Source organism: Moschus berezovskii, chromosome 5 (assembly GCF_049115385.1).
Source record: "Moschus berezovskii isolate FMDL1 chromosome 5, NW_MosBer_1.0, whole genome shotgun sequence".
Lineage (NCBI taxonomy): Eukaryota > Metazoa > Chordata > Mammalia > Artiodactyla > Moschidae > Moschus > Moschus berezovskii.
In genome coordinates this window covers 96,104,330-96,130,375 of record NC_142464.1, presented here as the reverse complement: position 1 = coordinate 96,130,375, position 26,046 = coordinate 96,104,330, and the positions used below count along the sequence as shown (strand labels likewise).

The 26,046-nt window shown below is 39.0% G+C and overlaps 1 protein-coding gene across 7 annotated transcripts in view; it reads right to left on the bottom strand.

Moving 5' to 3' along the window:
- SLC4A4 (solute carrier family 4 member 4) overlaps positions 1-26,046 on the bottom strand; it is a 368,998-nt gene that overhangs the window by 40,556 nt on the left and 302,396 nt on the right. For all 7 annotated transcript variants that reach the window (XM_055434873.2, XM_055434874.2, XM_088836384.1 and 4 more), the window contains 2 exons: positions 20,973-21,043; positions 11,426-11,617 (listed from right to left, as the gene is read on the bottom strand). In XM_055434873.2, coding sequence (XP_055290848.2) covers positions 11,426-11,617; positions 20,973-21,043 — 263 coding nt within the window. The remainder of the gene's footprint in view (positions 1-11,425; positions 11,618-20,972; positions 21,044-26,046) is intronic.

Genomic DNA, 26,046 nt, shown 5'->3' with positions numbered 1-26,046 from the left:
GGAAACTAGGATTATTCCGGTGGGTCCAGAGTAATCACAAGAATTCCCATTAAGTGAAAGAGGGGCCAGGAGAATCTATGTCAGAGAGTGATGCAGCATGAGAAAGACTTGACTGATCTCTGCTGGCTTTGAAGATGGAGGAAAGGGGCCAAGAGCCAAGGAATGTGGGCAGCTCTAGAAGCTGGAAAAGGCAGGGAAACAGTCTCCCCCAAAGCCTTTGGAAAGAACAGTCCTGCCAACACCTTGATTTTAGCCACTGAGACACATTTCAGATTTCTGACGACCTGATTTCAAGACAATAAATGTGTTTCAGCCACTATGTTTGTCATTATTTGATATAGCGGCCATGGGAAAATAATATAACTAAACAGATAATTTATCTAATTTAATCATTAGTTTCACAAATTTATATATTATATATAAATTGTAAGAACCCTTGGCAATGGCATTCTTGTCAAGTGTGGCAATATTATACTGTATGTATCGTTGTTCAGCCTCTGAATCATGTCTGATTTCTTTTGCAAGACCATGGACTGTAGCCCACCAGGCTCCTCTGTCCATAGGATTTCCCAGGCAAGAATAGTGGAGTGGGTTGCCATTTCCTCGTCCAGGGGATCTTCCTGACCCAGGGATTGAACTTGCGTCTTTTGCATTAGCAGGCGGATTCTTTACTCTTGAGCAACCAGGGAAGCCCATATTATGTGTGTAACAGAACCTAAGAAGTCAAATGCTAATAATTCAGGATTATATTTCTTAAACTGTATGGGGAAAGAAAAGCCACTCTATTCATAATATTGCTTAATCCCATTAAAAATCACAGCCAGGGTGATATGCTCTGTACAATATACTGGCTTCTAGTTCCCCTTCCTTCCCATTAAATTGTACACTACTGTTCAGGAACAGCAGAAACCACCCCTGGAGGGTGTTTATTGTAAGACATTCATTTCTAAGATATTGGATCTAATTTAAACTTCATAGTCAAGGAAATTGATTTTTCCCTGGCCACTTTTGTATTCAACTCTAAATCCTCTAATTAGAGAAGGTAGGTAGGGGTGCTATTTTAGCAGGCTCTTCTTATCCTATACTAAAATTAATCTTTAACTTGAATGAGGCAAAACCAACAGCAGAAACTAAAAATACAAGCATTAAAAATGCCCTAAAAATGTCAAGCACTGAGTACATCCAGTTTACTACATATACTCTAGGACTCAGATACAAGAGCGTGGCATCTGACTTGAAGGAATAAGAATCACCCTCTTTGGACTTTTCTCACATTTTCCAAACATATTTAGCAAAAGAAACATGTATGGATTTCCTTTCATTTTTAGTTTATTTTATCCTCACTTTTCAACAAACTTGATCTCTTTCAAAAACACCAAAATAGTACTCTTTTATATAAATAAAGAAATCAAATTAGAAACCCATAGTTCCTAATTTCCTACTAGCTATTACTGATAATGATTAGAAGTGCCAAAGTTTTCATGAGAAAACTGTTCCTGCAGGATTTCATGCTAACCCTGTGGATTCAGAGGCCTCAAATTTAGCTTGGACAAACATCCAGTCAAATGCTCTCAGTCCCTAAGTCTCTCCAGGCTCACACTTCAACATCCCAGGAATATAAACTATTACAATCTAAGTGAAACACAAGTTGACTCATGTATCAAGGACTAACTATAAAAAAAAAAAGTTTGCTCTTTTTTGAATGGTACAGATGTGCTATGACATATAATAATTCCTCCATTCATGAATGGTGAAAAGCAAAGCATATTTCAGTGAAGACTCTTTTATATCAGAATAGTTTTGAGTTCTTTTTTTTTATTTACCATTTTTTAATTATAAAAATGAAAAGGAAAATATTTCTGTCCTCTGCACACTTACAAAATATCTCAATGAATCTAATAAAAAGCAACCTGGCTTAAATATTTAAACTACCAAAGCAAAGAAGAAATTAAGTGGATGGGAAGGGAAATTCAAATAACCATACACTATTCTCTTGTTCTTGGGCAAAAACAACCTAATAAATCTATTATAAACATATTCTTCATGAAGGATGATACTGTATTAATTATTAAGAGAGTCATAATTGTTAAGACACCAACAGTGAGAAGCTAGTTAATTTACAGGGATAAAAAATGAATTTGGTTCCTCAGAAGCCCCAGAGGGTATTTGGTTTTCACTTTGCAAGGATGCAGCTGCTCCCAAATTAACTGGGGGAGAGGCTATGAGCCTGCAGAGTGGTTCTCAATGGATGGAGCTGTTACAAAGAGACAAGCACAGCAGCAGGCACCCTGTGGGTTCTCAATAAATATTAATTCATGATGTCAATTCCTCTTATGATTGCAGTGCATGGAAAATGCTAAACAACACTGTAAAAAAAAAGCATTTATTCTAGATGGAAAAAAAAAGTATGTCAGACAAATATGTGCCTTTTGGCAGTCTTGAAAAGGCAGAAAATATCATTAAAAAATTTGAAATTTGATCCCCTCAATTAGAATTAGTATTTGGGCTTCCCAAGTGGTACAGCTGGTAAAGAATCTGCCTGCTAATGCAGGAGATACAAGAGACTCACGTTTGATCCCTGGGTCAGGAAGATTCCCTGAAGGAGGAAATGGCAACGCACTCCAGTATTCTTGCCTGGAAAATTCCATGGACAGAGGAGCCTAGTGGGTTACCATCCATGGGGTCTCAAAGAGTCAGACAAGACTGAGCGTGAGCACACACACACACACACACAGACACACACATACTTTGAGTTCACTAAAAGGAAAGTCTGATTTATACTCCAGGACTTCTATGTCATAAGCTCCAAGTCAGAGAGATTCAGGGAACTAAGAAGGGAATTGGATTGTGTTATTTATCTAGGAGGTCCTCAGAGCCTACCAGTGAAAGTCTACCAGAAAGAGATTGTTTATCCAAGCAGGGGCAGAGGGGAGTGGGCCTAAGAAAGTGGTTCAGCAGGGAAGTTAAGGAGACTTCAGCAGTCACAGCCTCTTCCTCCATTCTGCCTCAAACTGAGCAGAAGAAAAAGACCCACACGAATGAGTGCCAGACCCAAGTAAATCACCTGGAAAATACTATGTCTAGTCACTATATTCTAAGTTGAAACTGAAAATTTGGAACTGACTCAGAGAAGGATGACTAGCAGAATAGGAGTCCAGAAAACATACCACAAAAAATAATGAGAGACCTCAAGAAGTTGTAGTGAGTAAACTACCTTCACACATGTGAAATTTGTCATAGAAAAGAAAGACTACACTTGTTCTGTGTAGCTTCAGAAAGCGAGGGCAGACCCCAAGGACAGAGCCATGGAAAGGTTGATTCATGTTTCTATCAGGAGTGCCTTAGAGATGTGAAGTTCCCTATCTGAGAGTCATTCAAGCAGCCCACAAATGAGCACTTGTCAGGAATGAAGAGGCAACGTTGGACTTGATGCTGTTCAAAGTCCTAACACTAAAATTCAATGATTAAGACTCACTTATCAAAACTTCTTGATCCTCTAATAGGGCCATCTTGGCTACATCTCCTCTCCCCCAAACCACGATAATAAAGGGTTCCAGGGCTTTAAAAGAAGGTGGTTCTATAATTTAACATTAAGGTACAAAAATGAAACATCTTAAAAGAATAGTAAGTCATATGTATAAATTAAGGGCTTTCCTGGTGGCACTAGGGGTATAGAATCCGCCTGCCTATGCAGGAGACATGAGAGACTTGGGTTTGATCCCTGGGTCAGGAAGATCCCCTGGAGGAGGGCATGGCAACCACCCACTCCAGTATTCTTGCCTGGAGAATCCCATGGAAGAGGAGCCTGGCAGGCTGCAGTCCATAGGGTCACAAAGAGTCAGACATGACTGAACTCAGCACGCATGCATGCATGTATAAATTAAACAATCTAGAAATGGAGCAGGAGACCATTTTGTATTAAAAGATAGATTTCAATGCTGGGGACTTTTCTGTGATGGATAAGTAAGTTGATAGTGCTTCTAACCAACAAGGTACCACAGCCAAAAAGGTTTCTTATTTCCACAGATTACCTCTATGCAATCATTAAAACCTCTCACATCACATAGCAAAATGGACTGCAAAAAACAAACAAACAAACAAAAACTCTCAAAAAACACTCCGGCCAATCAATGCTCCCAGTATTTTTTTTTCCTTTGGGTTTTTCTCAATTTACGTTAACAGTAATTTTTGTCATATGTCCAAAATCTTTGTTGAATATTGAACAGATTGGGTTGTATTCAAAACCAAATATCCCTTTGTCATTCTAAAGGGAAAAATATGAAAACCAGTTTTGGATTAAAAACAAATTTGACTTTTAAAAATTATTGTTCTTGGTACAAAATAACACAAGAATTTGAAAATCTGATTCCCCTTCAATGAGAGCAAAGCCATTTTTTAAATGAGTTTCAATGGCAGGATGTGGTCTGACAGTTGTACAAGAACTAGCCAAATTATCACCCAGTGTTATTAACACTAGAATCTGACAAAGAGTACAGGCCCATTATTTCTTTCTCATATTTGGATATATTATTTATTTCAATTTGATAGTTTTTACTATTCACTAAGAAAGCTTCTGAGAGAAAAAGAAAGAGTAGGGATAACATCTGATTCTTGTAAAGAGCTGTTTATTAACTAAACACAGCCAACATTAATAGAATTGTTATAGGCCAAAATGACAAGTAAGAATCAAGGTTCCAAAAATATAGCTAATTGTGGAATCCAGACTGTTCTACATGGATAAAAACTAAGTATGTCACCTAACAAACAAGCTCATTATGTTTTCATTCAAATTCCTGAAGCCCTACACTTTTTTCTCATCCATAAAGCCAATACCTCAAAGACCACCATCAATTTATTTAGGTCACATGAAGTCACCAAAGTGTGATCCCACTGTAAGCATGAATGGGGCAAAGGATTAAATTGAATCATCTCATTTAAAAATGCAAAAACTGAATTTATTCAACAAATATATATTAAGTTGCTACTATATTCCAAACCTAGATAGCATATTAAAAAGCAGAGATATTACTTTGCCAACAAAGGTCTGTCTAGTCAAGGCTATGGTTTTTCCAGTGGTCATGGATAGATGTGAGAGTTGGACTGTGAAGAAAGCTGATTGCCAAAGAATTGATGTTCTTGAACTGTGGTGCTGGAGAAGACTCTTGAGAGTCCCTTGGATTGCAAGGAGATCCAACTAATCCATCCTAAAGGAGATCAGTCCTGGGTGTTCATTGGAAGGACTGATGCTGAGGCTGAAATTCCAATACTTTGGCCACCTCATGCAAAGAGTTGACTCATTGGAAAAGACCCTGATGCTGGGAGGCACTGGGGGCAGGAGGAGAAGGGGACGAAAGAAGATGAGATGGCTGGATGGCATCACCGACTCGATGAACAGGATGAGTTTGGGTGAACTCCGGGAGTTGGTGATGGACAGGGAGGCCTGGCGTGCTGTGATTTATGGGGTCGCAAAGAGTCGGAGACAACTGAGCAACTGAACTGAAATTCCAAACCCACGAATTACTTGTCTTTGTATCCTTATCATCTACTATTATATCAAGCACACAGAGTCAAAACAGTTTTTTCAATATTGAATGAATATATTAACTATAGGATATAGAATACTTTTTTAAAAAAGAAGAATCTCAAATAACATTCTGCTCAAATGTCATCTAAATAAAGCAAAGAAATTGTCAAAGCTATTAATAGTACTTGGAACATACAGATTTTCTCTGTTTAAATGACAATAACAACCAGGAGGATATTAAAGAATCTCATCATTATATTAACTCAAGGAAGCATTAGCACCGTTGCTTATTCTAAGAGGAGGAAAAGAGGTAATTAAGTAGATCCTTGAGAAAAACACTTTCATGCCAATTACACACATCAGCTGGCCACACTGCATCTGACTATGCCAAAGTACCAATAATTCTGCCTAATTCAGAAGCTCTATAGATTTATGAGTTCTTCCAATCACAATCCTGCTCTATCTTTAAGCTGACTGCTTTCATTTTGCCACCATACGGTGCAGTGATGGCATCTATGCTCCAGGAGTAGCATCACTGGTTGGTAGGGGACTCTGGAAGAATTTCTTGTTAAAGCCCTGCGGCATCTGCTAGAAAAGATCACCGATTATGCTGTGATGCTCCTTCAGGAAGTTTTGATGACAAAATACTGGTGAAAGGCTTGAGGCTGATAGAATAGGAAACGTATGGGACAACAGACCACTGCACTCCTCCTAGAGGGATGGGAAGCACAGGGGCAGTCAGCAGGGTACTCCTACTCTACCATATTTCACTGAGCATCTGGAAGTATCTGATAGATTAAATTCCTGGGACTTCCCTGGCAACCCACTGGTTAAGTCTTCACCTTTCAATGCAGGTGATGTGGGTTTGATCCCTGATCAGAGAACTAAGATCCCACATGCCTCATGGCCAAAAAACCAAAACATAAAATAGAAGCAATACTGCAATAAATTCAATAAAGATTTTTAAAATGGTCCACATCAAAAATAAGAAAAAATCCTGATGGACTATTACTTAGCAAAGGCAAACTGTTTCATCTTAAGTGCTCAAACTGATGGACTGCCAGTGGCTGGCTTCATGGGGAAGGTGACAGTGGATATTCAACCCTGATGTGGGCAAAGACAATGAGAGAGACTGAACTGAGGGACAGAGGTATACATGTAAGTGAAACTGAAAGTCACTCAGTAGTATCTGACTCTTTGCAACCACATGGACTGTAGCCTGCCAAGGCTCCTCTGTCCATGAAACTCTCCAGGCAAGAATATGGGAGTAGGTAGCCATTCCCTTCTCCAGGGGATCTTCCCAACCCAAGGATCGAACCCAGGTCTCCTGCACTGCACACAGATTCTTTATCATCTGAGCCATCAGGGAAGCTCATGTAAAGGAGAGCTATTACAGCAGGATAATCAAATGGACTGATGAGTTTAACTTGATAAAGAAAATCCTAGAAAGGCAAATATGATGGATATCATTTTTGTCATATCAGATCCTCTTCTACTCTTTTCTACCAAGCTCACTGCCTTGGGAAGCTGACCTGTGTGGTCTACGATAGGCTCCCTTGCTCTCCAGATTTCAGAAGATTTCAGCCTGGACAGGCTACTGGGGGAAGAGAGAGATCAGATTTATTGATTCCCATAGCTATATCCCTTTGAGGTTGCCTAAGGCTGGCTAAATTCCTCGATCCAAAGGAGATCATGGGGCCTCTCTCCAAAGCTCTACCACTCTCTCTTCTCCCAGGTTCTAGCAACCACTCCTATTCCACATCCTTTGAGTCAGGGATCATAACAATTCCACTGTTATTATCACTGGACATTAAGTGCTCCCTTGTAGTTTCCCTCAACCTAATGACACCTTTGTATATCATGCTTTCATTAAATCCCTCAGACCATCCTAATCTGAGTGTATAATTTTGAATTTGCTAGATGACAACTGTGGATCATCCACAGACAGAGGCTGGCAGCAGCTGCAAAGGCAGACCTGGCATAAAAATGGAGATAATAATGGACTCTGGGGAATCTGTACTTCCTTCTCACTGCTATAAGCACAAGTTAAACATAGAGAATTTTATTTTAGGAGATGGAATCAGAAAACTCTCTTTAAGATTATAGAATATTTGAGTTTAAAGGATATTAAGTGCCATTTAGCTGGGCTCCCCTGTTACGGGTGTGGACTAAAGTCCACAGTTAGCTATCAAAGGGTGCACTGTTAGTTACTGGCAGTGCTGGCCATAGCATCCAAGCTTCTGGGTTCCTGCATATGTGCTCTTTCCATAAATTGCAGCATTTACCTCTACTTGACTAGGCTCCACTAGCCAACAAGTATTGAGGGCCTGCTGCTGCTGCTGCGTCACTTCAGTCGTGTCCGACTCTGTGTGACCCCACAGACGGAAGCCCACCAGGCTCCCCCGTCCCTGGAATTCTCCAGGCAAGAACACTGGAGTGGGTTGCCATTTCCTTCTCCAATGTGTGAAAGTGAAAAGTGAAAGTGAAGTCGTTCAGTCGTGTCCGACCCTTAGCGACCCCAAGGACTGCAGCCTACGAGGCTCCTCCATCCATGGGATTTTCTAGGCAAGAGTACTGGAGTGGCTTGCCAATTGAGGGCCTGCTGCTGCTGCTGCTGCTGAGTCACTTCAGTCGTGTCCGACTCTGTGTGACCCCATAGACGGAAGCCCACCAGGCTCTCCCGTCCCTGGGATTCTCCAGGCAAGAACACTGGAGTGGGTTGCCATTTCCTTCTCCAATGTGTGAAAGTGAAAAGTGAAAGTGAAGTCGCTCAGTCGTGTGCGACCCTTAGTGACCCCATGGACTGCAGCCTACCAGGCTCCTCCATCCATGGGATTTTCTAAGCAATAGTACTGGAGTGGCTTGCCATTGCCTTCTCCTAGCCTGCATCTAATCTGGTGCTAACTGATGTGAAGAATAAAACAGAAGTTTAAGAGTTTTCCAGCAATTCTGTCTTGATCGACTAACAACTCATACAAACATTTAGAAACAGAAGTACAAAAAGAGAGCAATGGCTGTGTGAATTAAAGGAGAATTGGACACTTTGTATGGCAAGGGCACTGCCATCCAGGATTAGCATTTTGCAATTTTAGAGGTTCCACATGAATTGCTGGTGAAAGTGAGGAAGTAGTAACAGTTAGGCTTGAGTACTAGCACAGTAATCACATTTAAGCACATAAGTTTTAACTGTAGAATATAAAATACAAGTATGTGCTATGCTAAGTCAAGTCAGTTGTATCCCAACTCTTTGCAACCTTATGGACTCTAGCCTGCTGGGATTCTCTGTCCTTGGGATTCTCCAGGCAATGATATTGGAGTGGGTTGCCATGCTCTCCTTCAGGGGATCTTCCTGACCCAGGGATTGAACTCATGTATCCTGGATTGGCAGGTGGGTTTTTTTACCACTAACACCACCTGCAAAGCCCAAAATACAAGTTTGTGAATCTATAAACATATTTGCTCCTACCTACAGATATCATACTTCTAAATGACAGCTTAGATGAAAACATATTTCGGCAAATGAGAGGGAAAAAAAGATGTTCTTATAATTTATGTATGTATTATTAGTTAGCTATAACTGTGAAGTGAGTCGGGGAGGGAGATGATAGTGTGAAAGCCTACACACTTAAACATTACTCCTTGGAAATCAAATATATGTCCTCCTACCTGTTTATTTTATAATTTGGTGTAAGCAGCTATAAACAAAGTTGAGAACCTTCTCAACAGGAATTGTAACTAGAATGCCTTCATTATTTTATTTTCACATATTCAATATTTTTCCAACTTTTCTCAACAGCGTTTATCAATGTCTGAGAAACTACCTGCTTGGGCTCTTATAAGGAGGAATTTCTTTAAGTCCAAAGAGCTATTATCGATTTTGGAATTTGCAGAGGAAAAAAAGGTGATGTTTACATAAACAGTTAAAATGATTACTATTCATCTTAAGGTTGAAATTATTTTGCTAACTACGATTTACAAGTGCTTCACAAATTCTTTAATTTTCACACTATGGCAAATGAGAGAGATAAAAAGGGTGATGATTCCCAAAGTGTGAGCAAAAAAAAAAGATGTCCCATAAATTAATAATTAAGGAAAAATCTCATTAGAGAAGAAGAAATCATCTTCAAAGACCTTTACTCAGGAAACTGTTCTACATATAACATACCATTGAAGAGGTGGCTCAAGTAAGCACATTTCCCAGTATGGGAACTGGTGTTACAAGCTCACAGTCTCAGGGACAAGCACTTAACCTGAATGTGTGAAGCAGACAAGTCTGAGACAATAGAGAGGAGTAGTAGTGAGAACAATTAACTACCTGCAAAGAACAGTTTCCACCTGTGCCCTCAAGTGTGTGTGTGTGTTTGTGTGTTTATAAACTATGGGCTAAACAAAGAATGGATGAGGGTTGAATTCTGCCTAAGGACTACCACTTTGTGATGCCCTTTCAAGACAGACAAAGTTGAACACTTCTTGCTACTCTTCACTTTGAGGAAATTTTTCATCCTTTGGGCCAGCTAGTTCAGAACATTTCTAATGAAATCTGCAGACCACAGTAACCTGCTGTGGTCTGAATGCTGTCCTTCCAAAATCCGTATGTTGAAATTCTAATCCACAAAGAAGATGATATTAGAAGGTGGGGCCTTCTGAAGAGCATGAGGATGGAGCCTTCGGGATGGCATTAGTGTTCCTATAAAGGACACTCCACAGAGCTCCCCAGTCCTTCTGCCACCTGAGGACACAGTGAAAAAGATGCTGCCTAGGAACCAGGAAGAGAGCGCTCACCCAACTGTGCTGGCACCTGATCTTGGACTCCCCAGCCTCCCGAACCATAAAAAATAAATCTGTGTTGTTTACAAGTCCCCTAGTCTCTAGTATTCTGTTATAGCCACCCAGACAGACTGAGACAATCATCAACTCTTGCCTTTATTTTCCACTTCATAAGAGATATCAGAGACAAAACATTTCCTAGCTGAAAGTGAATATATTAATTTTCAATCTCATTTCCCAGGAATAAAAAAGGAATTTTATCAACTACATCTCATGTGTCCAAGTTCTCCTGCTCCTTCTACACAGAGCTCAGAAGGAAAGATTCATGAGTTTCCAGTTGTAGAGAGCAGTTCACTGATAAAAATCAAGTATAATCAAGATTACTAAGAACTACTGACATCCTAAATAGTGAGAACTGAACTGTAAAGCAAGGGATTAGCTTCGTTCTGCAGGTAAGAAAACAAAATGCCATTAACTAAATGTTGGGCTTATCTTGTAGTCTCTCCAGGAACCACAGTTTTGACTTGAAGCTCACCCAAGCATATTAATGGGAGACAGGATGTCTGCACAAGACAAGCCAGCTCAATTATCTGTGTTTCTCTACCGTGGCCTTCGTCACTATGGGAAGGGAAGGCTGCTTCAGATGACACCCATATCTTATACCAGGACTTGTGTAACAACACGGTTTACATTTATTCCCACAGCCCATAGTCCAACTACTAAATTACTCACAAGTACAGCTGATGAACAAACAATTCTATGTCAAAATTCCTAATTAATATGGCAAGAGTTTTTGCTTATGTACTTAAACACACCATGGATCTAAGATCCATGGATCTAAATGGTCTCTTGCATTTTTATATAGAATACATCTGCTTTTTCCTTTCAGTACAGTCAGAATTCAGACAGGCAGAATTTAGGATAGAATTATGCGAGCAAAATCCTGAAAGGTTTTTCAAAGCTAGACTACAATTATGTCAAAAATACGTATGCACAGAAACTAGAAAGCAATTTTTAACACACAAAAGCATATTGGAAAGGTTGAATTACAGGTGCCTTTTTCATTTTGTAAAACTGTATTTTTACTGAAACAGTGGGAATTCAATGAAAATTATTTAAAGCTCAAGTACTCACCGTGGTTGGAAAGTAAGGACTGGTTTTGAATTTTTTCAAAGCCATAGAAGAAGTGTAAGTGCCCAAGAAGAGGATGAAAGACATAAGTGTGATATCGGGAACAAAACCACAGTTGTTGCCCACAAGCTTTCCTCCGTATTTCAAACACTCCTTTGTCGTCAGAAATGCCCAGTCAAAGGTAGCATTATGGTACTGCAGAAGAAAAACATGAAAAATTTTCTAGAGAACACTGTGACACATCAAAAGCAGCTTTTGATCCTTGATGCGCTATATGGGGATTTATGCTAAAAGTTTCTGTAAAGCAGTCCAAGGATAAACCACTGAAGGGTGAAATCTGAGGAGGTGTTAATGGAATAACAGGTAAGGGGGGCCAGGAGGCTGGCAGTTATTGAAAATTCAGTGAGAATGATGCAATCCATTACTTGGTTTGTACTACAACCCTACAATCACCCATCTGTTCAAAGACACAAACCACAAAGTCCTTTCCTGTGAACCTTCCTGAGAGTAAACCGAGACACAATAATCTCCTAAGTCTCCAAACATGAGACTCTCTGAAACATCTCTGATGTCCAAAAAGCCTGACTTCTGTGGTGCACAGCTTCTTGTGCTTCAATCTGATGGCCCCAGATTCAATGCTCTAAAGTTTATATTTGGCTAATTTACCCCACACTTTCACAATTGAGCTATTTTGTTTCAAAATAACTAGAGATTGGTGACTTGAGGAACTAAACTCTGAAAATGTTGGAGACCTCTGCTTTTCCAATTGTGTATCCTAATGAAACAGCGTTTCTTTTTGACTCCAGGGTCAGCATCATGAGCATCCATTACTGGAATGTGTTCTGACGGGCTGAGGAGTAGGATATGGGATCTCCTTCCCTGTGTTTCATGGCCTCAAGCTCACAAGGCCATTTTCAAATTTTCTTCTGTCTCATGAATTGCGGTCACATTGTCAGTGCTGCACTTCTTGGTAGCAGTGTAATTCTGTTCCTATTCACTGTTTCTAAAACGTGGGAGAATCCTTTGGCTATGGTACTGGATAAGGCCAGGACACCCATTCTCCAGATGCTGAGTTTTAGCTGTTATAAGCTCACATCTGTGTTCTTTTCTAGAAAGCTGCCTTTCATGACATAAGAGCAGCCTCATTTGGAAGGTTATGCTCTCTTTCAGCCACATACTGACCAACACTGATGGGGTGCTGCTGCCCGAATATCTGGGCCCTCCTAAAATTCATATGCTGAAACCTTACCCTCATATGTGATGGTATTCGGAGGTGGAGCCTTTGGGAAGTGATTAGGTCAAGAGGGTGGAGCCTTCACGAATGGGATTTGTGCCCTTGCAAAAGAGAGAGCTCCTTGTTCTTTCTGCCACATGAAGACACAATGAGAAGACTGTCTAGAACCAGGAAGCAGAGCTTCACCAGACACTGAATCTGCTGGTACTAGGCAGTCACACTTCCTCTTAGGTGCAAGGCTAATGTGTATGCCATGTGCTAACGGAAGAGTAATTTGAGGATACCTCTCAAAAAAATACAAAAAGATAAATTTTTCCTGTCCTTTGAAGGCAGGAGTTCTACCAAATGCATCATCAATATCCTTTACTATTCATGCATTTTCTTGATATAAGTAAACTAGTAATAAAAGAAGATCACACACATAAAAGAAGAATCTCTGGCCAGAAAGAGTTCATATTTTTATAGCGCTCAAAACTTAAAGTTCTTACATAAGTCAGGAAAAAAAATAAACTCTAGATTTTCCCTGAAATATTAGTTTCAACTTGTAAACAGCTGAATTGCAAAATTACTCTTTTATCAAACTCTGTTTCTGAGAGGTGATTAATCATGTTTCATTTTGTTTTTCAGATTTCTGTAAATGGATATTTTTAAGCACAACATCTTTAAAGTTTAGAGGTCATAACAGGTAACAGATTTCTCTGGTTTAAAATAAACAAAAATGTACCATAATTTCAGCACTTTAATATCAGCAGAATCCTTCATTAAAGCTGCAACTCCCCAAAGAGGTGAGCTGCATTAAAACAATCTCAACAGGAAGCTTTATTGATTTTCTTACAGAGATGAAAACTATACAGATGTGCCTGAAATGATAGACATGTTTCTTACTTATGTCACCTTAAAATGCTAGTATCGCATTTTTTGCATGCCTCAAATGATTCTTTGTGTCATTGTACAGAAAATATAGCCGCCGACATCTTCACTAAGGGCTCCAACATAACACCTTTAGCTGGCATGTATAAACCTTGTTATCTACACCTTAACACACAGTTTCCTACTCCCATGGAACTTAAACTCTAGCTAATAAATGTATGCTCAGTTGCTCAGTCATGTCCAACTCTTTGCGACCCCATGGATTGTAGCCCACCAGGCTCCTCTGTCTACGGAATTTTCCAGGCCATAATACTGGAGGTTGCCATTTCCTTTGGACATGAAGATGTTTGTGGTGGAGAAAGAACCCAGTTATGGGTCTGGAAGGAAAAATGGGGTGTGGGTAAAAACAAGAATGGAGGAAGATGAAAGATTAAGATGGAGAGAGAGGAAGATTGACTAGGTTCTGGCCTCTTTGGACCACAGATGGGTAAACCCAGAAAAGACTAAAGTAGGGTGTCTGCAGACTGAAGGGACTGTGTGTCAACAAAAAAATAAGAAAGAGTGGACCGAGACAGGGGCAGAATTCAGTTTAGGATATAGCAGACACCAAAAGAAATCTTAGTTAACTGAATGAATGAAAGCACTCATCAAGATCCTAACATTCGACATATTTAAGGAAGATTATCTATGAATATAGTTACTCCATCTGGAGGACAAAGTTAAAGTAAAATAAACTTTCAATTTAGATTATCCGGTAAAATAAAGTATTTCCGGTTATATATGAATTTCAAGTAAACAGTGAATAACATTTTTAGTATGTCCCATGTAATATGTGGGGCTTCCCAAGGTGGTGCTTATGGTAAAGAATCTGCCTGCCAATGCAAGAGATGTAAGACAGGGGTTCTATCCTTGGGTCTGGAAGATACCCTAGAGTAGGAAACAGAAACCCACTCCAGCATTCTGGCCTGGAAGATTCCACGGACAGAGGAGCCTGGTGGGCTACAATCCATGGGTTCAGAAAGAGCTGGACACAACTGAGCACACACAGACCACTAGACACACACATACGTGCAATATGTAGGGCATACACTAAAGAAAAAATTTGTTCATTATTTCTCTGAAATACAAATGGAATTGGGACTCTATTTTTCTCTAACTCTGATGATGCAACTTCACTTAGACACAGGCTATTTTGAGTAACAAAACAAAAAGTGGAAAATTTAGCCAAAATAAAACAGAAAATGCACTGGGCCCCTATTACATGGATAACTATGATAATAAGCTTTAAGGGAGCAATAAATAAGAATAAAAACAACATTTTATTATTGGAGAAATAAAATATGCCCACTTATATATTAACTAATAATGCAAGGCAGTAAAAGAAAGTGTCTAAACAAATAGTACAGAGATTAGTAGATCAGAAGAGGGACTAATTAATTTCATTGAGCACACGGAAAACAAAAGTTAAACTGCACCTTGAAAAAATGACCGATCTCTACAGAACTCTCATACTCTAAAGGCAGTAGGCAGAAGTATGGCAAGACAACAGAACTAGAAAGGAATGCAGAGAGAGTAATGAAAGCCCATGAAGAGGGGAATACATGTGACAAACTTTGGGTGTATATTTCTTCTGTACTAGCACAAGCAGAGAGGTATGGCATTAGACAGACACCATGAGCAAAGATGTGTATCTGGGGACATATGATGCTTCATTCACTTATCTAATAAGTCCTTTAGGCACCACTTACGAAATGTTCCCCATGAGGAGGAACTCAGAGTGAATGGACCAGGTGGGCCAGAGCTGAGTGTCTGTGTAAATGGACAGTGAGGGAAAAGATACAAAGGAAATGGGACTAAGGTGCTGAGGGTCTTAACTGAGCTCAATCTCATGAAAAGAGATTTCAACCTATTTTTTTCTGAATCTCATTTTCTAGAGAATGACCCTATTTGTATTGAGTGAATACATTCATAAACCTTAAAAGTAAAATGTATACTGAAGGATTATTTTAAAAATTTAAAATACCACAGCATCCTCTACAAAGACAAAAGTGGGGGATATACGAATGAGAATGGGCAAATGTTTGTCATTGACGCTAGGCGATGTGTATATATGAGGATTTATTGTACTATTCTATTTCAGGGTATGTTTGAAATTTTCCATAATATTTTTAAAAGTAGGAACATGTAACCTTTAAGGAGATTTAAGGACAGAATGGTTTGTGCACTTGACTTTCTTAATGAGATAAAATCACAAAAATGGTATGCATGGGAAGATTAATATGACATTCCATTTCCCATGAAAAGAATGTTAACTCCTAGAATCACCCTGAAGGTACATCAAATCAAAGCACTTGTGCTTCCATGTCTGACTGCCAGGTGGAATTTATGAGACTGTGATAGTTCCTAGGCCCATGATTAACAGCATCTCCATGTAGACATAACATGTGTCACTGGGCAATACAATAAGCAAAAATTCAGACATAAAAATTAAAGATTCTATATTGCTCTCTTTGAGTATCAGCTGGTAAAATACATGCCTTTAAACAGTATATGTGTGTGTTTACATCCTATGAGTAATGCTACAAATAAGTCTCAATCTTAAGTAGTTAATGTACTCATTTAGGATTTTTTCCCTGCAGTGGGTAAGCCAGATTTGCAGTGATCTGCAATCTTACTTTATGATCTATGGGACGTATATGAGCTGCAACTGTAGTTACATATACTGTTGTAAAATATCAAAAGTAATTGGTTGTCCTACTTATGATTAAGATATAGAAAGTTGCAGGAGACTGTTAGTAGTCCCAACCTAAGAAAAAAAGCACAAGGATAAAAACTAGAGTGGGTAGCCATTCCCTCCTTCAGGGGATCTTCCTGACCCAGGGATCAAACCCAGGTCTCTTGCATTACAGGTGGATCTTTTATAATCTGAACCACCAAGGAAGTTCTCATAAGATCATAGCTTTAAAAATTCCACCAATAAGATAAGGATGTAAAAATCCTAAGTAAATTAAATGCCAAAAAGCTACAAGATCTTCATAGGAGAGAAGAGGTCCATGACTGCCTCATCCCTGGCAGAGTAGCAGGTGGATGATCAATGCACTGGAGGTCTGGAGGAATGAGCCACATCTTTTATGAATTTTTTAATGATTCTGTAGTCTGGGTGACAAGTTAGAATTCTGTGAAGCCCTCCCTAGGCATCAACCAAGCATGCATCCACCCACCAAACTTTCTAATTGTCTTTGCCAAATGCACAGAGAGTTCATAAAAGGCTGGAGATTTGACAAGACAACTGAGAGAAACACCACTTAGACACAGAATCTCCACCACATGCAAGAAAGACACTTTCCTAAGACAGGAAGCAGGAAAGGACAGGCGAGAGAAATCCCTGTGAGGCTTTCAGGCACTTCAGAAAGGGCTAAGGTATCTCCCTCTGAAGGAGTGGAGTGAGCAGAGCAGTTGGGCAAAGATCTCCCAAGGTTCAAAAAGCTGGGGCCTAAAACAAGAAACAGGGCATTTCAGAGGACTTTCTGGGATGATGGAAATGTTCTCTCTGCTGTTTCAGGTGGTGGTTACACAAGGTATAAAATTGCCAAAACTCATTGCAATGAGCACATTAAGAACTGTGCATCTTAACGTATGACTGAATTTAATAAAAAATCAAATTATAAAAATAAATCTAACATGGAAAACAAACACCAACTGATCCATTCAATCAAGTCTTCATAAGAGAAGCTTCTGCCATTAGATTCTGAAATCTGTTCTCTGCCTCTGAAAGCTGGTAATCTCAATTACCAGCCAATCTCAACACTTACTGTTCAGATAGAGTGTGGATAATCTGTGGCTGGTCTCAAAGACTTACAGAGACCTTTGCAAGAATTTTGTGTGTAGGTTAAAGGGATATTCCAAGTGAGAAATCCATGGGAAAACTGATCAAAGAGGGAAAATTTAAAGACACAATGATAGAAACACAGATGTAGAAAATAAACGTATGGACACTAAGGAAGAAAGCAGGGGATGAGGAGTGAGAGGAATTGGGAGACTGGAGTTAACATATATATATATATATATATATATACTATTGATACTATGTATAAAATAGGTGATGAATGAGAACCTAATGTATAGCACAGGGAACTCTACTTAATGCACTGTGGTGACCTAAATGGGAAGGAAATCCAAAAGGGAGCAGATATATGAAACAGAAGAAACCAACACACAACACTATAAAGCAACTATACTCCAATAAAAATTAATTTAAACAAAGACACAATGATTCCAACAATAAAAGGAAATGTGGAAAACCTGGCTTCTTATTCTTGAAGGGTTGTTATTCTAGTGTTCTCACCTCTGTCTAAACGCTCTCATGCCCTGTTTTCCTGCTCTTTCCCCTGAAAACACACCCACACCACTAGGAAGAAGAAAGCTTGTCTTTAGGCTAATGAAGCTAAAGAGCAAAGGCCTCCCTTGCTCTGTCTGACAGGATGTTCTTGGAGCCCTGTGAGAGGGAGTCTCACGGTGCCCAAGGGCTGCACGTCACTTTTACAGCATCTTCTTTCCTGACCTAATTATCGCTGAATGAAAAGAAGGAAATGAAGCCCTGTTGACTGTAGGTCCTAGGAAAGGTTCAGGCTAGCCGAGCTAGGGTGGCCAAACACACAGAGGACCCAGTAAGTGGTCAGAAGCAGTGGCTATCAATTTCTTCTCTCCACCAACCTGAGTGATGGTGGCAAATGGCCTAGTGGAATGATAAGAACACCTGAAAAGAACAAAAACAGCACTGAACATTGATCGAGAGACAAGTATGTGCCAGCCACTTTGCTGGCCGCCTATTTATTAATCTGGCTCTTCTAGTGTCTCTGAGAGAAATACTCTTCTCATCATCATTTTACAATGGGAAGCTGAGAAGGTTCCACAGCTTGTGATTAAAGTAGTGGAGTCCTGCATTTGCAACCAAGCAGTCTGGTATAAGAACTCAGTATCTGTAAGTCTTTCTACATGACATGCTGTTCTGCTTCCCCAAAGAATGGAAATAGGCAGATTTTGGAGTTAGAAAGCCTGAGTTCAAATTCTGATTTTACTGTATACTGGTCATATGGCCTTTGAAAAGTGAGCTAAGCTTTATAAGCCTCTGATTCATCTATAAAATACAGGTAACACCGTAACTCATAAAGGTATTGTGAGGATTATAGACAATTAATGTAAATAGCCTGGCCCCTAGTAGGTGCTATAATTGATGATAATAAATCATATTACCTTTCTAACATTCATTTCTAGATCATGTATATATATACGTATGTGTGTGTGTTTATGCAAAGTATACATAAAGGGATTGATACAGACAGAAAAGGAGAAATGAAGGCTAGAAAAAAAGTTGTCCTTTATAATTACATCCACACATGCATTACATGTTTTGCCCTAATTTCTTCTCTAGAGGATCTGGACATAGAAACTGAACATATTAATTAAGGTACGTAATTGATACACACGAGGAGACTATTGTCCTGGAGTATAGAGCATTCATAGGGATGGAAAGAGTAAACAATAGTAAACATTTCAATTTGAAAACACTGAAGCATCACGGTGTACTAGCTATACCACAGGTTATGGAACCACCCAAATTTCAGTTCAATCTTTGTTCTACTGACTTATGGCTACATGACCTAAAGCAAGAAAAGGTTATTTACCTTCTGGGGCTTCAGTCACTCTCATTTATAAAATGGAGATAATTATGCCTGGTAGGTTGTATAGATGATCACAATACACATTAAGGTTTACAATAATGATAATATGTATAAAACAACTGGTCTCTTGTAGATGCTTTATAAATGGTAGCTAAATTATTATCATTAGAGTGAGTGTACATCACAGTCATATCAGAAGTCAACCACAACTTCCATTTGTTTTCCATGAATCTTATAGTGACATCTTAGTATAATTACATGTCAATTACAAGAGTCTCTCCAGGACTTGCCCAAAGACAGGACTTAAAAATTTACTAGTTCAGGGCTTCCCTGGCGGCTCAGATGGTAAAAAACCAGCTGGTAATTCAGGAGATACAGGTTCAATCCCTGGGTCAGGACAATTCCCTAGAGAAGGAAATGGCAACCCACTCCAATATTCTTGCCTGGAGAATTCCATGGACAGAGGAGCCTGGCGAGCTACAGTCCGTGGTCACAAAAAGTCAAACATGACTGAGCGACTAACACTTTCACTTTAAAACTTTACTTGATTAGTTACAAAAAGAATTAAGTTAGGAAACAATCTCTTTTCAAGTCATTGGAAGTAAATGTTTTGTTAATTTTTATTCCAAATTAACCATCTTAATTAGTTACATATATTTTTTAATTAGGTTTTAAATAAGTTTCTTAAAAGTCTAGGAGGAAGTACTTTTCTCTGTTTTAAGCTATATCCTTTTAGGCACCAGGTCAGCTGGCTCAAAGATTGAAAACTGAATTTTTTTCTCTATGTTGCCCTTAAGACATATACATATCTCTTTCACACACACACACACACACACACACTTGTGCACGCTCGCGTGCTCTCAAACATGGATGAAACAAAGAGGCAAAGTTTGGAGAAAGGCAGAGAAAACAGTAAGGAAAGAAGTCAAGAGACCCATTGAATGTGAAAACGAGAGAAACAGGGTCAAGTGAGGGATATTCAGGAAAGATACAAAGCGTCATCTTTGAAAGGGATGTTGTGGGCACTGATTATATAATATCTCCAGAAGTGTTCTGGTCTCCTGAGAGATGGGCATTCTATCAATACAAAGTATTATGGTTTCTGTCTTTATAACTGAGAGATTGATATTCCTTGGTAAGATTCCATATCCTGAGAAGAAGGAACACAATTGCAAGTCTGAAACAGCACTTGCCCCTTTTTCTCCAACACAAAAGTCTTCTTCCAGTGTGTGACCTTCCATGCAAAACAGCTCATTTTTAAAGCTTAGTTCCAGTCTCTTAAAGAGCCTTGGTTACAAGCCATGGGAAAGGATATCATGTGACAAAGGCACAGTCCTTTCTAAGTGACACGGGAAATGTCCTGCTACAATCACCCTCAGTGAAGGGAACATAGTACCATCTGGTCATCAGAAGAATTTGTAATCGTACTAGAAACAAAGAGAGGATTCCATGCTCTCACTTCGCAACGTACCTCACTTTCCCTTGTGAAAATATTTCAAGCTGATAATTAATAGATATAGTAGTCAAATTCCTGAGAAGGTTTGAAAATTGTGTTATAGGAATAAATACTGCAGTTTGAAAGAAAAAAGGAAAAGAAAAAAACAGTTGATCAGAATGCAGAAAGTGTTTTTTCTTTCCCTACAATATCACTGACTATTAAATATGTGTTCAGACTAGGATTGTTGAATGGCAGGAAACATCATATCATGAATATTATAATTAGAATATACAATATGCAAATGATTTAAAATATTAAGTCACTTACCACGTCAGGAGAAGAAATGGTTGGCAAATCTTCAGGAGCTAATGTGGTATCATTAGACACTGAGATATTAACTGTAAGAAAAACACCATTTTTTATTATAAAAATAAGATTAAAGTGACCCATATTCATAATTAGTAATTTAAAAAAGCAGGATCAGGCATTTAAAAATGTCTTCCACAAAAACATAAAGGCACAATAAATTTTTCTTTATTATAACTGCATTTACCTTTCACCTAGATAAAATAACCAAAAATTTGGACACGTCTTTTATGCTCTAATTTGATAAGAAAGAATGACAAATATTTAAGGAGATGTTATTGTAATTTGTTTAAGGTTTCAAAAGAAAAAGAAATCTCCTCTATTACAAAACAGTATTCAATATATTTTACCTAGTGGAAAAAAATGATTGTTAATAAGTGAGGAAATTGGTTGATTATGGCTGCACATACAGTTAAATCTTATAAATTGAAGCTTTACTAATTAATAATCATCTGATTTTGGAACTGTGGAATTCATAGGAGGCAGTATTCTCTGAAAAATGTGTGCAAACAAAAAAATACTAAATAGTAAATTATATATAATTTATTATAATGGGCATGCACATTTAATCTAATTTTAAATTATTTTCATATAGTTTGACATCATTTGTGGAATTAATAAGATGTCACTTGCATAACAACTTCTTGGATACCAAAATCAGATGGTGACTGTAGCCATGAAATTAAAAGACACTTGCTCCTTGGAAGAAAAGCTATGATCAACCTAGACAACATATTAAAAAGCAGAAACATTACGTTGCTAACAAAGGTCTGTCTGGTTAAAGCTATGGTTTTTCCAGTAGTCATGTATGGATGTGAGAGTTGGACCATAAAGAAAGCTGAGCACCAAAGAATTAATGCTTTTGAACTGTGGTGTTGGAGAAGACTCCTGAGTGTCCCTCAGACTGCAAGGAGATCAAACCAGTCAATCCTAAAGGAAATCAACCCTGAATATTCATTGGAAGGACTGGTGCTGAAGCTGAAGCTCCAATACTTCAGCCACCTAATGCAAAGAACTGACTCATTGGAAAAGACCCTGTTGCTGGGCAAGACTGAAGGCAGGAGGAAAAGTGGACAACAGAGGATGAGATGGTTAGATGGCATTACCGACTCAGACATGAGTTTGAGCAAGCGCTGGGAGTTGGTAACGGACAGGGAAGGCTGGTAAGCTGCAGTCCATGGGGTTACAAAGAGCTGGACACGACTGAGTGACTGAACTGAACTTAACTATAGAAGAACCTAAATTATTTATTAAACCAACATTCTTCTTTGAAATATTTCATTATTTTCTTTCCATTTATGAGTCCAAAATTAAAACACAGTATTTCAAAAGTATTCTATAAGATTTTTCTTTATCAGATAAGCCCTTTTCCTATTACATGGAGCTTTATGTATTAGAAAATATATTATTATGCAGAGACTATCTCTAATATATGAAAATATGAAAAAGCACACCAAGTTTTTGTTTTTGAGGATCACAAAGCTCATTCAATATCCAAACTGCTAATTATTGTTTGGTCCCAGATCATTCCCACCCCCAACCCAGGCCCCAACATCTGTAACTTGTCCTCTTAGTTTGCCATGTTTTAGGTCTCACTTATATAAACTTTTTAGAGGAAACAAACAGGTTTATTTGACTGCTGAAAGTTAGAACATCAGAGCCCTGAAGGAAGGTGAAAAGGGGCATGCCCTATTCACTGTTTTTTTCCCGGAATCTGCCTAGTCTGGCACTGAACTAACAGGAGCTCAAAAATATCTGTTGATTATTCAACCTTAAAAAAAGCAAATCCTGCCACTTTCAAAAACATGGATGAACCTGTAGGACATTATGTATGCTAAGTAACATAAGTCAGACATGGAAAGACAAAACTGCATAATATCATTTATATGTGGAATCTTAAAAAAAAAAGTCAAACCCATAGAAACAGAATAGAATGGTGTTCACCAGGACTTGGGGGTGAGAGAAATAGGGAGAGTTGGTAAAAAGGTACAAATTTCCAGTGGTAAGAGAACTAAGGTCTGAGGATCTAATTATAAGATGATAACTATAGCTGATAATACTATACTATATAACTGAAATTTCTAAAGAGAGTATAAGTTAAGTGTTCTCACCAAACACATATAAATATGTGAAGTAATGGATACGTTAATTAACTTAATGGAAATCCCTTCGCAATATACATGCATAATGAGATCAGTGAGTTGTACACTTCATACATAATTTTATTTGTCAGTTATACTTCAATAAGGGCTTCCCTGGTGGAGTTTGTGGTAAGGAATCTGCCCACCAATGAATGAGATGCAAGAGACACAGGTTCAGTCCCTGGGTTGGAAAGATCCCCTTCAGTAAGAAATGGCAACCCACTCTACTACTCTTGCCTGAAAAATTTCATGGACAGAGGAGCCTGGTGGGTTATAGTCCATGGGATTGCAAAAGAGTCAGACATGACTGAACACACACACACACACATTTCAATAAAGCTGAAATATTTGTTTACTAACAATAAAAGAAGCTAGGAATGGGGTCATGTAGTGACTACAAATGAATGACAGCAGATAAAGGCAAAAGAATTGAAATATGGAAAACAAATAAAAGGGAATAAAATACTTCAGTCCTAGTTTTTCTCAATCCATTCTGATCTTTGAAGGCTTTGGAATTGTTACTTAATTCTAGTCTATGGCCATACCACCCTGAACGCGCCCGATCTCACCTGGAATTGTTACTTAATTCTAGCTGCTGCAAGGGAGGGCTTCCCTACTTCATCAGTAAAACTAGCACACCTGCAGACTCAGTTTTCTCATTCTTAGTGTTTAATTGCAGGTCACAGAAAGAATCAAAATAGGATAGAGGATGCTTGGCCCAAAGAAAGAAGATGTTAGTAAATTATTATTATTAAAGCCTAGAAGTCTATTACTATTACGTTCTAAGAAGCTTTAAGTACATTTTCTTACATTATTCCATTTGTTTATTTTAAAACACAGAAGACACATGTAGCAGGTATATTTTTATACCTGTTTCACACTGGATGGGACTCTGAGGCAAGATGTGCTAGGTTTCTTGCCCAGGATTACAGAGTCAACCAAAAGGAGAGCTGCTGCCAAAACCTTGTTCACCCTATTTTCCCCCACCTCGCATTTCTATTTATCAGAATCAAAATGATTTATGTTGGCCACTGAATTCAAGGTGGGGAATTACAATTCACCCACGTTAGATGGCTCTCTCCACCGTAAACTGAAATGTCTGACCTGTCTGAGCATTTGAAGAAAAACAGCACATGTGACCTCAAAGGCACTATTTAGCTGGTGTCTCTGAAGCTGTCCTTTGTGAGCTAGATTCTTTAATGCAATTTTGTGAGCTTCCTGTCATAAGAGAGTGAAGGTTGTTTTGTAACATACTTTCTGCCTAAACTCAAGAAGTGAGGAGGGAGGAGGATGATATTCCAGGCTCCTTTTTTTTGTGAAATAAATGACAGATAATAAAGACCACTGAGTTCCAATCTGAACTTTTAGTAACTGCTCTCCAGTTCTTGATATACATCAATTTGCTAATCTAAATAACTTTTGTCTTTTTGGTTTTCCTCCGAGACAAGCTATGCACACTGGCTCCCCAAATCCCAAAAGACCAGTATCAAAATGATAGTAAGAATAATATATTTTTCCTGCTTATTACAATCTGCATATCTGAGGTTATTGATATTTCTCCCAGCAATCTTGATTCCAGCTTGTGCTTCTTCCAGCCCAGCCTTCCTCATGATGTACTCTGCATATAAGTTAAATAATCAGGATGACAGTATACAACCTTGACATATGCCTTTTCCTATTTGGAACCAGTCTGTTGTTCCATGTACAGTTCTCACTGTTGCTTCCTGACCTGCATACAGGTTTCTCAACAGGCAGGTCAGGTGGTCTGGGATTCCCATCTCTTTCAGAATGTTCCACAGTTTATTCCACAGTCAAAGGCTTTGGCATAGTCAATGAAGCAGAAAGAGATAGTTTTCTGGAACTCTCTTGCTTTCTCCATGATCCAGCGGATGTTGGCAATTTGATCTCTGGTGCCTCTGCCTTTTCTAAAACCTGCTTGAACATCTGGGAGCTCACGGTTCACATATTGCTGAAGCCTGGCTTGGAGAATTTAGAGCATGACTTTACTAGCATGTGAGATGAGTGCAATTGTGCGGTAGTTTGCGCATTCTTTGGCATTGCCTTTCTACCCTTATGGCAGAAAGTGAAGAGGAACTCAAAAGCCTCTTGAAGAAAGTGAAAGAGGAGAGAGAAAAAGTTGGCTTGAAGCTCAACATTCAGAAAACAAAGATCATGGCATCTGGTCCCATCACTTCATGGGAAATAGATGGGGTAATAGTGAAACGGTGTCAGACTTTATTTTTTTGGGCTCCAAAATCACTGCGGATGCTGACTGCAGCCAGGAAATTAAAAGACGCTTACTCCTTGGAAGGATAGTTATGACCAACCTAGATAGTATATTAAAAAGCAGAGACATTACTTTGCCAACCAAGGTCCGTCTAGTCAAGGCTATGGTTTTTCCAGTGGTCATGTATGGATGTGAGAGTTGGACTGTGAAGAAAGCTGAGCACCGAATAATTGATGCTTTTGAACTGTGGTGTTGGAGAAGACTCTTGAGAGTCCCTTGGACTGCAAGGAGATCCAACCAGTCCATTCTAAAGGAGATCAGTCCTGGGTGTTCATTGGAAGGACTGATGCTAAAGCTGAAACTGCAATACTTTGGCTACCTCATGCGACGAGTTGACTCACTGGAAAAGACTCTGATGCTGGGAAGGATTGGCGGCGGAAGAAGAAGGGGACGACAGAGAATGAGATGGCTGGATGGCATCACCGAGTCGATGGACATGAATTTGAGTGAACTCTGGGAATTGGTGATGGACAGAGAGGCCTGGCGTGCTGTGATTCACGGGGTCGCAAAGAGTCGGACACGACTGAGTGACTGAACCGACTGAACTGAACTTATTACAATAAGTAGTTGCTTCAAAAGAAAGACTTCAAAATAAATATATAAGCAA